This window comes from Leuciscus leuciscus (assembly GCF_965113295.1).
Source record: "Leuciscus leuciscus genome assembly, chromosome: 8".
Taxonomy (NCBI): Eukaryota; Metazoa; Chordata; class Actinopteri; order Cypriniformes; family Leuciscidae; genus Leuciscus; species Leuciscus leuciscus.
The window spans coordinates 7,439,844-7,457,037 of NC_138732.1; the positions used below are offsets into that span (position 1 = coordinate 7,439,844).

Below are 17,194 nucleotides of genomic sequence, written 5' to 3' on the forward strand. Positions count from 1 at the left end.
AAGGCATAATATGCCTCATATGCATAATATATATTACTATTAGTCATGTTTTACATTAACATTTACGCATTACGCATACACATAGCGGCTTAGAGAGATGAAAAACACTTTTGAATGTGCGTTTCAAACTTTCTCTCGCACTGAATCTAATGTAGTGAATTTTGTGGGGAAATCAGCAGAATTCTGTGGCATGTATTTCAGTATAGCAAAATGTTAAATAATTTTGATTTTGTGTATTTCTATCAAGTGACATGAATTTGCACAAAATATAGTTTGATTGGATGACACCTTTGACATCAACAAAATATATGGACAGGATTTTTTTTTTTTTTTCTTAAAGTTAATGACCATATTTATTCTGGTCTCTTCTCTATGTACATTCATATGGTTATCTGCTTTTTATTATTTGCATTTAGCATTGTTTTTTTTCCCTGCTGACTGATCAGAGCCTACAGTATCTGTGTGAGTGAACTCAAACTTCATCATATTATATTCATTTCAGGCATTAGAGTCGTTGCAATGTCCTGTTATAAAAAGAAAGCGAAAACCAGACGCCATAGTTGTATTATTTACAGTTTGTTCCATCATGCTTAGCGAGGCAAATGAAACTGAAAAGCGTAAATCATGGGCATCTGTGTCAACCAAAATATCTCATCAGAAATAAACGCTTCTCTCCTTTGAGGTTTGCAAGAGAAAATGAGAGTAAATGTACAGAGAGGATGGAGAGATTTCTATGACAGTGATTGTGGTGGAAAAATGAGCACACACAATATGTTTACAATGGTTTCATGCTAATTGTTTCTAGGACATGGTTTTGTCCACAGAGACATTGCATGTGAGGACATCTGCTGCTTCTCAGTGCAGGTTATAATGTCAATTGTAGTGATGTTTGAAAGTACATTTGCATAGAGTTTTTTAATGGGCAACTTTTGGGTAACTTTGTAGCTTATAAATGCATTCAAATTAATCTAAAGTATAGTGTGTGTCCGTGCAAAAGTCACTTCCATGAAGCTAGAATGTTTTGAATGGTTGCCAGGGTGTTACTAAGCAGTTTTTAAAGTGTTCTAAATGGTTTTTAGCCTGTTGCTATTTCAGGAGGTTGCTATGGCATTGTAAAGTTGGTTACAGTCCAATATGAAGTTTTAGAGGGTTGTTTAAATCCCTTATACCCCTTATTACTTTTTATATAGTTAATGTGATAGGGATGTTTGCCTTGCCATTATAGTAGAAGAAATTGAGCATTTTATTGCATGGAATTTTAATTACCGTATATTTTGTCCCAGTCCCTCTAACATTATCAGCTTCACAATGACATCAAGATAAAGCACAATCTGTTTCCTGCTTCCAGTGGAACAGAGTCTGATTGGATCGTTTTATCATAGTCATCACGATTATATCATAACATACGCCAATCTATTGCATTATCACCACCTAAACATACTTTTATCTGTGTGAGTCATTCCTGAAGGTCACTTCCTGTAGTTCTCATGCCCTGCTGTTTGGCCGTGCAGCTGACGGCTAGACTCCTGTGATCTTGTGTTTCCCCAGTAGGATTATGGCCTTATTGAAATCCCTATCAGATTTTTGCTTCTTTTCAATCCTTTTCTATTCCTTCTGCAGAAATGCTTTGTGCATATCAATGATATATCAGCCATGTGTTCAACTTGTCTGTTTTTTCCCCCTTGTCTCTCTCTCTCTCTCTTTCCAATAATCCATTCTCCCCAGGCAAAGGTCAGGGTGCGTTCAGTTGTGGCGGCCGGGTACCGGCGAGAAATGCTAAACAGATGCATACAAGGAGGGGTAGAGTTTCATTCCTCAAGTCTGAAATCTTCCAGCAATTGCTAAAAGTTTGTCTGGCATCCCTGGAATGCTCTTACATTAGTCTCAGACTAATAAATGCAAATTTTCTGTGCGAGTAAACCTCACTCCCCTGATCTCAAATGGCACTTTAGCAATCTTTAGCCTCCTTGTTACCGGAGACCCGGGTTTGAGGCCCGCACAGAGCGGGGCGATTAGGAACCGGAGGGGTGACATTGGTGCCGTGACCCGGATGTTAGTGAGGTTAAGGGGGGTGAGTGTAACGGAGGCTAGCTAGTAAGAGCTGTGCGAGGAAACCTCACTCCCCTGATCTCAGGAGGCGCTCTAGCAACTGATGCTAGAGAATGTGGTCTTTAGCCTCCTTGTTAGAGCACACGCCTCCCACGACGGAGACCCGGGTTTGAGGCCTGCACAACCGGAGGGGTGACAGTGGTGCCGTGTCCCGGATGTTAGTGAGGTTAACCCTCTGAGGTCTGAGCTGTTTTCTGGGCCCTGGAGGTGTTCTGACATGCTCTGACATTTGTGTTTTTTTCTGTTACTAGTGACATTTTCATGGCTAAAGTCTAATTAACGAGTTTGCTTGCCCATAAAATCTTTAAGATATTAGGTTAAACTTATTTGGCTTGCTGTCCACTGAAGAGGGGCTCGATGAAGCAGCTTCAACTCGAGCTCTGATATACCCCCCAGTGGCTAAATGTAGGATATGATAATTGAAGGGCAAGGTACCTGAGATGAAGGTGGAGTTTGGGGAGGTGGAGGGATACTGGAACAGCTGATGCTAGAGAGAGGTAAGCGGCTGCTTATATACTCAGGCTGTTGATTGAAAGATTAGATGGGCTCACTCCTCCCTAACTTGCGTTTAGGAACTTCATTTACACTGTATTCAGCACAAACTCTGCTACAATAATATATCAGCAGCATGTATGTAAAAGTTTGTAGTTTTGAGATAATGACATTTATGCGTGGTTTGTGAAAATACAAAAAAAAATTCTCACTGAAATAAGGCCATGAAACCCATACTGATTATTTCTTCACAAGACTTTTGAAAATTGTATGACATAGCCTAGAATATTTGCTCCAAAACTATGTGAAAATCACCCTGACTGCTCATTCAGATAAGACAATATATTGATTTAAAATTTCTAAGACGAATTTTTTTTTGTGACAAAGCCATATGCGAAGAGGCGTGATCATCTCATGAATATGTAAGCCTTCAACACCTGAGAAAGACAAAGACACTCCCCTAACTGCCCTATTAGGAGCGATCAGGCCCTGTCATTCAGAGCAACCTTGCACAAAGAATGAGGAGATTTAAAAAAGAATGGCTTTTAGATTGTTTGGATTTATTTACAACACAACACAATCCAAAAATACAAATGACAAAAGAGCACATTGAAAACAATGATCCAAAGACAGAGACCTTTGTGCCATTCCTAAAAACATTGTACATACCTTTAATTTCCAAGGTGTTTGATTTTCACTTTACCATGTTCATGTACAGAGACTCATGTGAATGTTGAAGTCAGCAGGACTCAGTTGCATCTGGTCCCTGAAAGAAAAAAAAAAAGAAAAAACTGTGAACATACTGATATCGAGAGAAACTATAGGGCTGCACGATTTTGGGAATAGATTTTAGATTTTTCTGGTTAAAATTTATTTTTAAAATTCACAGAATACACACACACACACGTTTCCAACAATATATAATGAACACCAGGTTTGTTGTGCCTTGTAGGCATAGGCTACGCAGTGCTGCATAAAATAATAATAACAATAAATTAAATCTTCCAAAAGATTTCAAGAACAACTACGCTAGAGAAAAATATATTGATTATCATATGTTACTTCAAATGTTTCCATTCGTTATGATCATATGAAATGAGATAATAGTAAAAACATAAAGCCTAATGTTTGGTGCATTTTTCCTTTCAAACGCAATCGCGCTCCAAAATATGATACATTAAAACCCACAGCGCGCTCCAAAATATGATACATTCAAACCCACAGCGCCTCAAAATATGATATATTCAAACGCCATCGCGCTCCAAAATATTAAACATTATGGTTATACATATCTATGTTTGAGCAGATATCCACAAACAGTATTTAACAGGAAACACGGGTCTAAATAGTATAATATTCACCATATACAGTATCTAGCAACAGTTCAACTGCAATGTGAAGTTTATGCAACAATACCATAAACTAATAAGTAAGAATTTCTTACCTTACATCTTTCTTGTCTTCAAATCGCGTTCTTCTTCTTCTGAGGTAAATCCAATGTAAGCTCAGACGTGTCTTCCAAACTCGACGAAAAGCAGAGACTTGTGAAGTTTTTTGGTGTTTTGTGTTTGAGGTAACGAGGGCGTTCGCGTCCCATGTGGAGATTTGCATGTGAATCTCTTTTGCGCGAGTGGGCGTGTCGAATTAAAAAGTAATTAGCAAGCGTTTGAGATACTGGACATCCTGTTGGTTTTATACAAATTACTTAAACAGAGAATATTTGTTTTCAGTTTGAATCTGATCATTTAAAAGTACACACTTAAATGTGTATAAAGGTATATGGCTCATAAATGTGTGAGAAGTATTCGCTGAGTTTTGTTTCAGTTTATAGACATGCTCAAGAAAAAAAAGTTCACCGCGACGGAGAGGCAGAACGCACACCCTGTTTATTTTCTTTATTTTACAAAAGCACAATGTTTTGATTTGATTGTAAGTGGACACATACAAAAGTAGAAATATCACAGATTATTTTTTTATATTTCTTTTTTCTGTATAACCATAAATGACGGAGTAATTTAAGTTTATGTTGCTGCTATGTGAAAAAAATCCAGCAAAACGCGTCGGCGCGTTTCTCTACCTCAGAGGGTTAAGGGGGGTGAGTGTAACGGAGGCTAGCTAGTAAGAGCTGTGCGAGTAAACCTCACTCCCCTGATCTCAGGAGGCGCTCTAGCATCTGATGCTAGAGAATGCGGTCTTTAGCCTCCTTGTTAGAGCACCCGCCTCCCATGCCTAAGACCCAGGTTCGAGGCCCGCACAGAGAAGGGTTGAGTAGGATCCGGAGGGGTGACATCTATATATATGATTTTCTTTATTTAGTTTTTTGATTAACACAGACAGAAGCAGGTATATAAGCAGGGGAGTAGCACAAGATCCCGGGCCCTATGCATAGGCAGTCCTGATGGGCCCCCATGTTCCTCAAAAAAATTAATTATAATAATGGCCTCTGCAATCTGTAGACCTAGATATTTATAGCGTAATAACTATTAACTGTAAATGCTTAGAGTAGCCTGATCATTTGTCATGTGTGCACACACATTTCAAACCTCCTTTCAACATTATCTAGCCTACTTTACTGTGGTTACTAAGTTTAAGATAAATTATATTACAACTTTCGAAAGACATCCTGGGATTTTTAATGACCACAGAGAGTCAGGACCTCGGTTTAACGTCTCATCCGAAGGACGGTGCTCTTTTGGCAGTATAGTGTCCCCATCACTATACTGGGGCGTTGGGACCCACACAGACCACAGGGTGAGCGCCCCCTGCTGGCCTCACTAACACCTCTTCCAGCAGCAACCTGGTTTTCTCAGGAGGTCTCCCATCCAGGTACTAACCAGGCTCAGCCCTGCTTAGCTTCAGTGGGCAACCAGTCTTGAGCTACAGGGTGACATGGCTGCTGGCTGATTTAAAACAGGTTTCAATTTAGGCTATTATAATGGTGGGTTGTGCAAACAGCATTGTTAGTGTTCAGTTTATTTATTTAGCCTTTACCTCAGATTACATGTATAACCAAATTATCATCTGAAAGTGTATGTTCTGCTCTTTCAATGGGTTGTCTCAGTTGATTTTTAGCACTAACGATCACGGAGATATTCAAGCAGTTTAGCACTACAGATTTCGTGTTCTAGATTGTGCTCACCTTTCTTTGAAATTAAGTCAGTTACCAATTGTTTCCCCTCATTTTGTTTTCTTTCCTTCTAATGTCGTTCCTTTCATTTTGGGTGGCCTGATTTGCCTTGCTTTGAGAAAGACATTTCTACAGCAGAAGTTCGCGCTCCTCCAGAGGCTGAACTAACTAACATAAACAAAATGCGTGCAGATGGACTAAACCATTTGGCGCATTAGCAAAGGGTGGGACCAGTCAGTCAATCAACAAAGTTATTCAGCCAATACACTAACTTTACATTTCATCTGACATTCATTAGGAAATTTAATTAGGAAATGAAAATATCCAGGTAACATAAAATATATTCCAGACTTTTCAAGGGCCCTCTCTCCCTTTGGGATCCTGGTAATCAGTTCTGGTTTTACCGCCAGTCCGACGCCCCTGTATATAAGGCTGCTGTCAAGTTAAGACAGAATGCACCGATCCAGTGTACTGATACACATGCGTTTTCTCAACTGTTTGTGTTACTTAAGGCATAACCAACTGTTTAATTGAATACTCGCCAAGATGGGTATTTTTACATAATTCTCTGTGTATTTGACCTTTTAGGCACAATAAGATCCGAGAAAGAACTCAATTCTGTTCACGTGAGCTGCTTGAGAAGCAGCTTTATGTGCGAAAATCATCTCTCAGAGAGAGATTTCTGAACTGAATTCTCTTTCGCCCAGTAATTCAAGAATGCAACTTCACTCGACATATTGGAATAACTGTCTATTATGAGAGCTGAATGAGTCGTCAGAATCCTTCTAAAAAGAAAAGATCCTTCTAAAGCGGTTCATGTCTCTGCCAGAGTTAATTGGTCTTTATTTCATGAGGGCAGAATGAGGGATAAACCTGTGTCTCTCTGCCAACAGCATTCTGACAGCTGAGAGGATAATTAACATTTTCAGCAGTCATTATCCAACCTTACTGTGTGTGTTTTTTTTATATTAGTACTAGGAGCATTTGGTGTATTTGTTTAGTTTTTTATGATTATTACGTTATTTATATTTATTATGTTATTTATATTTATATTAGTGACGGAGTGACCGATGTTGGTTGTCATACTTTTTATTCCAATGAATATCCCTCAGAGTTTGTTTACGTTTGATAGACAGAAGTCTTGGCTACAAAAATAAATTAAATAACAATTTAAAATTATTTTCAATTAAAAAATATAAATAAATTAATACATGATGACCTATGGTGGGAAATTTATAAGACCAGTCACAGGTGAAGCGAATATCGTTGATCATCTCCTAACAAGACCACATATATTAGATGGGAGATTAAATGGTAAGCAAATAATCAGTTCTTGTAATCAACATGTTGAATGCAGGAGAAATGGGCAGGAATGAAGATCTGAGCAACTTTGACATAGCCCAAATTTTTAGGGCAAGGCGACCGGACCAGAGTATCTCTGAAATGGCACGGCTTGTGTGTTGCTTTCGTTCAGCAGTGATGAGAATTTACCAACAGGGGTCCGAAGAGGGACAAACCACAAACCGGCGAAAGGGTGTTTGGTGCCCAAGGCTCATTGATAGGCTATTTATTATTCGAATTGGCTGCCATACCAAATCACGCATATGGTATGCTTGCTTTTCTGTTTAAATTATAGGCTAGTCATGGTTTGTGAACATACTCACTTTAATAACAAATAATTTACCGGGAGCGTTTGTGCTGGGTTGTGTAGGTTGTTGCTAGGCAACACATGAATTGAAACGATTTCATGACATTCTATTTAACACTTTAAAGAGGAAGCGCATCTCCTTTTGGCCTTAAAGGGGCATTCACACTAAACTTTATGTTCCATTGACTTCCATTCATAAGCAAACGAATGTGTCAGACTGCAAACGATGTCCTATCACGACCACTGCAGTGTCTGAAGAAATTTTGCATGCTCAAAGTCCGCGGCTTTTACCCTTTTACCCTAGCCTGGGAAAACCCAGACAACTTCCGGCAAATTTAGATTTGCTCTGCAAGTAGTCTGGCAAAGAGCTCATTCAAGCCCATTTCTAATCCCTCAAAATCGCGGCACCAATCAGAAACGTTGGGGCGGGCTTTACACGATGACGATCACTCTGATTGGTTTTAGGTCTATCCAATTGCGCAGGCCAGGTGCAGCAACTTTTAAATGTATTATTATATTCAAATTGCAAACACATGAGGACAGTCTCCATGAAAGACCCACTGGCAGATGAACGTGCTGCTACATTTCTCTCTGAAATGGTAGGAAATGAAATTAGATTTAATAGAGGATTTTAACTGTGACAAGATGATTGACAGGGCAGTTTACGTGACAGGATGCACGCGACAGATCCGTCCGATAAAGATGACGAAGTAGTATGTCCCAAAGCTTGCCTACTTTTTTGCTACACATTCAAAAGTAAATACCTTTTCTTCACAAAAAGAGTACATACTTTTATGGCGTAGTGTAACTTAGGCGAATTGGGACGCAGCATATGGCTTTACACGATGACGATCGCTCTGATTGGTTTTAGGTCTATCCAATTGCGCCCAGAGGCATTTGAGCGACATCCGTTGGTGACGCCCCTTTGGAAATGAGTTATTAATGAAGCTTTGCCATGCAGACCATAACTCAGTTACTACTGAGAATGGTCTGGTTTTAACCAGGCTACTTTTACCCTATTCCATAGTGTGCTATTCCAAATCCAGTGTGTTTGAAGATACTGGGTATGCTGGGTATACTGGGTATACTGAAAATGAAAAATAATAGGTTTTAAATAAAGGTAGCGAATTCAAACTTAGAAGTTGCATTCTTGAATGTCAGAACTGTTTGTTATGGGTTTTAGTACTTTAACTTCCATTATTTGTAGGTCTGACCTCCATGTGTCACATCTCACTGCCTTGTTTGGAGATGTTTTATGATAGGACGTTTTCCCGCCTGTAGTGCCAGCACAGGTATCACCTCACCAAGTGTTTTTATGCATTTCATTAACCCAATGACAATTTGATATAGACTGTATTCACTCAAAGGAGAGAAGCTATTACTGTTTTCCTTCGAGCCGCACAAGTTCTAGACACACCAGTAAGAGCTAATCTGTGGATCTACATGTGTAATTGTTTTGTAAGAGAGATGGGAAGTGTGTGTGCATTTTGAAGCCATTCATTAGCCCGACTAGCTCGTTTGCTGGAGGCCCTGATGGTTATTGCTGTTGTAGAGATTATGAAGCAACAGGAGAAATAGGATGAACAGACTGTTAAAATGCCTCCAACTCGCCACATGTGCCTTAATGATCAACTCACCATATGTTATTTAATAGCAGGATATTCTTTTTAAAACCATCCAATCACACAGAATGAGTTCACAAAGACCGGTGAAACCTGGAATGGCGAAAATTGGAGGACGTTCCGGAACGTTCCAGCACTCAAGCTAATTCAGAACGGCAGGAGAGTGTAGAGGGAACATCTGTTGGGTTTAATAAGGTCATGCTGAGCTCTCTACAGCTGCATCTGAGGCCCCTTGACCTCAGCTAATGGATACGCTGCTGCTTCAGATACGCAGCTATGCAATTTACAGCATGAAGGTTGTATGTGGTCCTCTGACAGTCGATTATTGAGTGGGCTTACTCAACAATTTCATGTTTTTAACATATCTTTGAAACTTTATTATCATTTAATAGATTCCAAAGAAAATGTGAGTATTGTTATGCAGTTGCTGTTCTGGGTGGTTGCATACTGGGCCACGTCAAAAGAGCCTCTCCTAAAGTTTTATTCTGGTCTTTTTACCAGAAGAACTTTTTCTTCTTATTACACAAATCCTATCACCTAAAAAAAGTCTAATCACCTACTATAGTAAAGCAATAGTACTCGTCTTGACAATCATTCATGCGTTTAGAACAATTGGTGGAGGATGCTTTTTATTTTTCATACGTTTCATACTTGTTTTTACAACTCTACTTAACTCTAAAGGCCCATTCACACCCAGAACCATGACTAAAGATAACCATAACGATATCTATATTAGCATCCACATCAGCGCAAGATTTCGTTCTGTTTATTATAAGCGCGTGCTGCAGTTTTGTCGTCTGCGCTTTAAATGCTCGAGCTCTATAAAGCAGGATGGCTTCTGATTGGCTGTCAATGTTTTCATCGTTCATGAGGGCCTAAAAAGTAATAGTAATGCTCGGCTTAGATCGCTGGTGATTTACTTTTTTGTTTTGGTTTTTGCCTCCTGTTTCTCACTGTCTCACACTTTTTTTTCCCTTATGTCTAAAGTTTTTGGGGGTTTTATATCAACAAAGTCGCTATTAAAATTGGATATACTTTACAAAAGGCTAGTACAAAATAGCTAGAAAACGTTAATAAGCAATTTTGTAAATGTAAATGTCGATGTTGTTGATTACACTTGACTATTTGCTATTTTAACTATTTTTATTTTTGTCAGTGTGAAATGCATACAGTAGTGTATACATTTTAGTTTAACTGTGGTGTGTGTTTAGTTTTGTGCCTCCTTGTCCCAAAGGTCTGATGGTTAGGGATCTGTGTCCAACCAATGTGTCAGGTGTCCTGTTCTCAGAGGGTCTCCTTCAATGATCTGTGTCCTGAACAGCAACTGATGAAGTCTGTTTTCAGCTACGCCTGCATATCCACGTTTAATCACCAATTAGCAACTCCTCTGCATCACATTAAGAGACTTGCTGAAGCGTGCAGTTACAGCTGGCTCCTGATTCTCTGGGAAAAAAAACTATTATTTCATCATTATGAGACAATTCAGAGATAATAGACAAAAGGTTAGATGTAGGTAGTTGAGTTAGCTGTGTTGGCCAGTTATAAAGCTTCATTTTCAATTTCAAAATGAGTTGAATTTTCTTTTGCAGAACCAGAAAATCAAAAGCTGTCTCAAAGAACGTTGAAGCCTGGACAGCAAAGACTTCTTATGGGCGAATTGAGACGTTTACTTTAAGACTTGTCTTAATCTGTACAGTGTAAAGAACTTTCATATCCTCTGAACATATTTCTTATGCGTGTAATCATCACAGAGGCCTTGATATTGCATTGAAGTGCAGTCAGTTGCCATTTATGGACCACATTTCCATGTTTTTGACCCAAGTGCTTTGGTGTTTGCTTGAGGCTGAATTATGTAACTGAGAACCCCTCTATCTCAATACATGCATGCCATCCGCTCACAGGCTTTTTAAATCTGTGGTTAAGAGGGAATGCAGCAAGGGCTGTGTTGTGAATTACAACATATATCCATATTGAATGACTCAATCTTTGTGGGATGATAAGACATAATGCTTTGAAAAATGAGCCTTTAACAACATTGTATTGAAATGCCACACATTTCTGTAAGAGGATAGCTATCTATTTTTAAAAAGAGTCATATTCTGTTGTGTTTACTTTGTGAGCTGCATTCCTAGACAACATGCCATGGCATCATAATCACAATCCCAACAGTGTGCTTCAAAAAGGAGGCAGCAACGTTTTAAGATGTCTTGTTTGGCCGAAGGTAACATCTCATGTATTTGTGTATGGGGAAGGAAAAATCTCAGTGGAAAAAGATAACAAATGAAGCAAAAGCAATGTACATACTTTTGATTCGAATTAAAAATTAAACTGATAAGTCCGTATTGAAACATATTGATAAAATCTGTTTAATTTTATCTAATTAAAATGTACCCTAGTGTATTTGATGCTTTGTGCATCATGCCATTACCTTTCAGCACGTTATATTTCATTTAGTGTGTTGCCTATATAGGCAGCTAAGCTTCTCACTAGATTTTGGAACAGAACCATTCGTTCTTTAGTTAAAGGGTTAGTTCACCCAAAAATGAAAATTCTGTCAGTAATTACTCACCCTCATGTTGTTCCAACCCCGTAAGACCTTCGTTCATCTTCGGAGCACAAATTAAGATATTTTTGATTAAATCTGAGAGCTGTCTCACTCCTCCATAGGCTTCTAAGACACTATAACTTGCTGGCCCAGAAAATGCATTAAAGAGATCGTTAATATAGTGTGACGTGCAACACAGAAGCGCTACGCTATTACACTACGTGAACTAACTCGAGGCCCAGAGAGAAGGAAATGAATAGTGGAATAAAGTCGTTATTTTTGTTTGTTTTTGCGCACAAAAAGTATTCTCATCGCTTTATAAACTTAAGATTGAGCCACTGTAGTCACTTGGACTATATTAACGATCTCTTTAATGCATTTTCTGGGCCAGCAAGTTATAGTGTCTTAGAAGCCTATGGAGGAGTGAGCCAGCTCTCAGATTTAATCAAAAATATCTTAATTTGTGTTTTACGGGTGAGTAATTACTGACAGAATCTTCATTTTTGGGTGAACTAACCCTTTAATTTGAGTTATGGTGCCTTTCTGCTCAAATTTGTACATGTGTTGTTTTACTTGTTTTCCAGAAAAAAAATTTTTTTTAGATTGACAGATAGATAGAAATTTTATAGAAAAGATAGATTTTATAGAAAATAGATTTTAAGTTTATTTTTTATCCCATTGGCAAACAGTTTTTTTTCTCTCTGGTTTTAGGCCTAAATCTAACTAAATAATATACATTTTTAAAAACAAGTCCTGATGCAATTTTTGCTTGTTAAGTACACATACCTTGTTTTAAGGATGCTTGGATATCTTTACTGCATAAGACATTTTTTAGCAGTGTATGTACAGTATACCAAAACCAATGTAAAGAGAAGAAGCAATGAAACTAGTGTGATTTATTGCATACGCTAACACAAAGGAGCTTAGCATATCATCAATTCAGTCTGTGAGACTTTGCCATTGGCCTCTAGAGGTTTCGATTGTTTAATCAGCTAATTTTTTTTCTTTATCTATCCACCAGGACCTGCCTGCAAGTCAGCATCCCCTAAACTGGAGCGCGAGGAGCCCAAGTCTGATAAAATGCTGGATAAGGCCAGTGAGAGCGGAGCCTCGTTGAACGAGCTCTCCACATCCAGCTCTGAGACCCACTCAGAGGCCACGTCTCCCCAGGACGGGGGCCCCATCCTGGTGTCACGTGGTGAGGTCGTGGGGGGCTCCCTGGCCCCATGTGGCGCCCTGCACTCCGTATCTCGGCCTCCAAGCACTCTTACCCTCGGCCGACCGCCCAAGAAAGGTTCCTCCGTGCAGTGGATGGAGCTGCCGGATAAGAGGAGAAACAGTGAGCTGTTTCAGTCCCTCACAAGTGGAGTGGGTCCGCGGGAAGGTGGGGGAAGCGGTCTAACCCGGAGAAAGACTCTGGAGAGGCCCAATGCAGAAGAGGAAATGAAAGAGTGTATCCGAGATTTCCGAAAGATCAAGATCCCCCCGGCGTTCCCAGAGCGCAAACGGCAGTGGCAGTCAGAACTACTTCAAAAATACGGTCTATAAGGGAAACTCAGGATAGGGAACTGTTTTAAACCATCCGACCTATTCTCAATCTCACACAGTAGATTGTCCATCAGACTTTGAAGTCCTTAAAGGTCTTGATTCACATTGAAAAAACCAAACAACCGAGTATCGGAAAACTTGAGCCAACAAAACATGTTCCACTTTGTTCCATTTTTGTTCAGATTGACAGCACCATTGATATCTTTGAACTAGACCTTAGCAGCTTTCCAAAAAGTGGTGATGGAGAACTTTTTGACAAAGAGCCATTCCATCTACAGTCATTTAAATAAACCTTTCCATTATCCAGAAGGTCTGCAAACAGGGCTCATAGTATATCTCTTTAAACTACTGAACTGACCGACTATCTTTGGTGATCTAGCCAAAGTGGAAGTACAAATAAATCCTTGTGGTGTTCAAAAGAGAGAAGCGTCACTGTGCATTAACTAGTTGTTCAGTTTGGTTAAAAGCAATGCGGATTTAATGTAAATGCAGTTGTCTCTACCTACCTTTGTTTCAGAGGTGAATCTAGATGTAGATGAAATGGTCTTTTATATACACATATTAGGGCTATCAAACAATAAAAAATTGTAATCATATGCTGATTAATTCATCAAATTGCAGTTACATATATCAGTATTTGCTAAGAAAAGCCCCCAAGTGTAGGCCGTTCACATAGGACACTTGTGTTGCGTATGTGCCATTACTTATCGTTTGGTTTATGTAAACTTGTTCTAGATTGATGTCTTTGGGCTTTGCATTATGTCTTTATCTGTCCTATCTTTTTTCAGCATATCACAAAACCGTTTTATGTGTATTTCATTCGCTTCCATTCAGTTGCTCCATCTTGAAGGCAAAAAACACGTCCTTTGTGAGCGGCTCTTTGCTCATTCTGTGCTGCTTGCTCTTTGGTAAGTGTGGTGATTACTAAATGATTGTTAAATTGACAGACATAATATATATATATACATATATTGAAATATTTAAAATATAACCTTATATTTGCTAAAAATCATGAAGCTAGAATTGAAAGGTACGATGAGTACAGTACACAATCTAAAATCCTAACTGAAATATAAGAGTAAAATGAGTAACAATATAATAGATACATTTTCTTCTCATTCCATCCTTTTAAATGAACTAATTGTTGCATTTTTATGATGGGCCACTATAAACATCATCTCTGCACTGGTTCTTCTGTATGTGAGGTTTCTCAGAATGATGCATAGAAATTGTCTGGGCCACTTTTGCTATGACATTTTATTATGTGCCATTCATTTGTGTTTTTGTGTGTGTGCTTATGTCTGTATGTGTGCACACACTCATTTCTTTCATGTACATTTCTATAGAGCAATTTGTGAAGGACATTTTGATTTGGAATCAAAAAAAGAAAGAAAAACAACAAGGAAGTGTGTTGCTACAAATTATTCATAAAAACATATTGTTGGTTCCAGGGCCAAAGGAGATGAAGAGGAACACCCGGGCTCTTAACTAATACAGTGCAGATTGACCTTCCAAAGATGATCCGGCCCTCGTTGTTTCCCTTACAGTTTGCAAAACATTAATGTGAAATCATCTTTAAGAATTGATCCTCGTGACACAAATTAATTCTAGTTTAAGTTTGAGCCAAGCAAGATTTATTTTAAAAATGGAAATAGCCATGGCGTTAAGCCAGCAGTTTAATCCACGTGCTGAAAACGGTTCCAAGATATTGTTATGGCAGTGCGTCATCCCAGACTCGGGGAATGATCTTTCCATCTGCCGTAGGCTGTGTATCAAATGTCAGTGAGCATTGTGCATTTCCATCTCCATAAAGACTTGTATTTGAGAGATGTTTGATGATCGCCCTCCAATTGATGTGTACGGTGTTCTGCATATGTTTAAAGCACAATATTCTGTAAATGCCGGTTTGAGACATGACATGGTCTCAATCCAGGACACAGGTTTGAAAAGCACAAGGCACAGTCGACTCTGTCATCCTAGAAATATAATGTTTAATGGGTTTAAATCAGGGCTTAGTGTTAGTCTGCTGTGAAATCTGAAATGCTCCAAAATTTGTAAAGACATTAGTTGTTATTTGTTGATTTGCCTCAGTGTCCTGTAATAAAAGTATCATGTTATGAATGGGTGATTTAATGTGCATTTTTTCCCCCTCATTTCATTTGAACTGATTTTTTCTTCTTCTTCTTCTTCTTCTTTCTTTTCAACCTCTTGGTAATTTACCTTTCAGCGCTTTTATTCTCTCTATTTTTTACTGAAGAAAATGTCAATACCAGGCTGTTCCAGGCATTTAAACATTTAAAATCTGTTCAATGAAATATATATATATATATAAAAATTTCAGACAACAAAGCATGTCCCCGCTATTCATCCTGACAGAAAATTGTTGCCATCTGCTCTTATAAGCGATTTTGGGCTTGTTTTTCATCAAGACAGTAGCGTTTAATTTGCTTATTTTCAGAATAGTCACACATTTGGGATTGCTGGTCCTTGATGGCTATCAAACCTCCACACTCTACATAATGTAAAGTTTGTTTCTCCTTTCGTCACATGTTTCTGCCTCTTCTAGTGCCTCCTCACTCCAATGGTGCATAAATGCATGCTTTTTCCTTTCCTGTGAGATTTATTCATTGATCTAGAGAGCCAGTTGTATATATTTTGTGTATAACATTTTAATGCTATTTGTAAAAGGATGTCATTTTGAAAATTCTTTGCAACAAGTTATAGTTTAGCTTTTTATCAGTATGTTTTTCTTGCAAGATCTCACAACACTGTGTGGTAAGAAGGGGCTGAAATGCATCTCTTTAATAAGTCGTCTCCTCACAAAGTCAGATATGTTTGAAAAAACATTTATAAAATCAGGCAATATCAAGGGCAGCCATGATCCAAAAGGTCTTCTTTCCATATTTCTCCAGCAACAAGGCTACACAAACTTTTTGTGAGTTTTGCATTTTTTTTTTTTTAAGTAATCATGTTAGCACATATTTTCTATCACAACTGAATGTCAACATGTTTTAGATGCTTTCTCAATTCTTAAATCCTAGGTGTATCAGTGTTTATGGGAAATATTGTATTTGACAGGTAACACGTATTGTCTAAGGTGGTTGCATCAAAAAAATAAATAAATTGCCCTCTAAACATGTTGCACAGATTAATCCAGACCGGTTTGGACCAGCTAGAAACCAGCTCCCATCTTTCAAAACACACCTTCCACCTTAAGCTGGTTTTGGCAGGGATTCCTTAAAGACTTCATGGCACTTCACCTGTCTTAGATGGCTGGTAAGTCTTCAAGATCATAATTATTTTGAGTCAAAAGGATGTTTTATTATTCATTTGAGTAGAGACTTCATTTACGTTGAGTCTTAACTTTGTCATCCGAGACTTTTCTCTTCAGCTTGGTGTAATCATTTCAGACATCTGAAGTGATGCTTGTAATAAAAGCGCTCATAGTATTAGTCATGTAATCAGTCAGGAAGATCTCACATAGTTTATTCATACCTGTCAAAATGACATCTGTCTTGTATTTGAGATACAATATAATCAGTTATTTATAGTGTGTCATTGTTTTTGTCTTTCCAAAGCTCTTTCCTTAAAGTGTTTTTGCAGAGTGATTTATCATTAATTTAGGCGAAAACAAAAATGTTGATGTGTAGTTCAGTTGGTTATTTATGACACCCAAAATGTGTCTTTCTACATTGACATCCACTCAAAAGTAGCAGCCTATTCTTACTCTGGAAATGAAATGGACATACTAATTCTCAGCTTTCAAAGAATTCAAACAATCAAAAGTTTGACTAACGGAAATGTGTTAATGGAGAAACTAAATGTTATGCCAAATGGAAATTTAAAAGACAGATTACAAAACTCTCATTGAGTCTTGCATTATAAAGTTAAGGTTAGAGAAACAGTTAATGGAAAGGCTGAGCGCTCCTGCTTCCATTAAATACAGCCACTGAGAGAATGAATATGCTGTTAGGTGAATTAAAGCCGTGACACACATCAGTATATCCCATTTTCATGAATATCACCCGTATAGAAGCGCACCACACCAATCTAAATGCAAACACTCAACGTTTAAAATGCTGCCGTCCTGTTCTCTCAGATCA

The 17,194-nt window shown here is 38.4% G+C and overlaps 1 protein-coding gene across 4 annotated transcripts in view; it reads left to right on the plus strand.

Annotated features, from left to right (window-relative positions):
* Positions 1-15,212, plus strand: part of kctd8 (potassium channel tetramerization domain containing 8) — a 33,012-nt gene extending 17,800 nt beyond the window's left edge. The window contains exons 2-4 of one of the 4 annotated variants that reach the window (XR_014207958.1): positions 12,565-13,149; positions 13,926-13,999; positions 14,543-15,212. Coding sequence is in view for 1 of the 4 variants with exons in the window: in XM_082177050.1 (XP_082033176.1) it covers positions 12,565-13,091 (527 nt within the window). In the remaining 3 variants the exon portion in view is untranslated. Of the gene's footprint in view, positions 1-12,564 lie in introns of all 4 variants that reach the window. The other 3 variants (XR_014207957.1, XR_014207959.1, XM_082177050.1) reach the window with 3 other exon arrangements.
* The last annotated feature ends 1,982 nt before the right edge of the window (positions 15,213-17,194 follow it).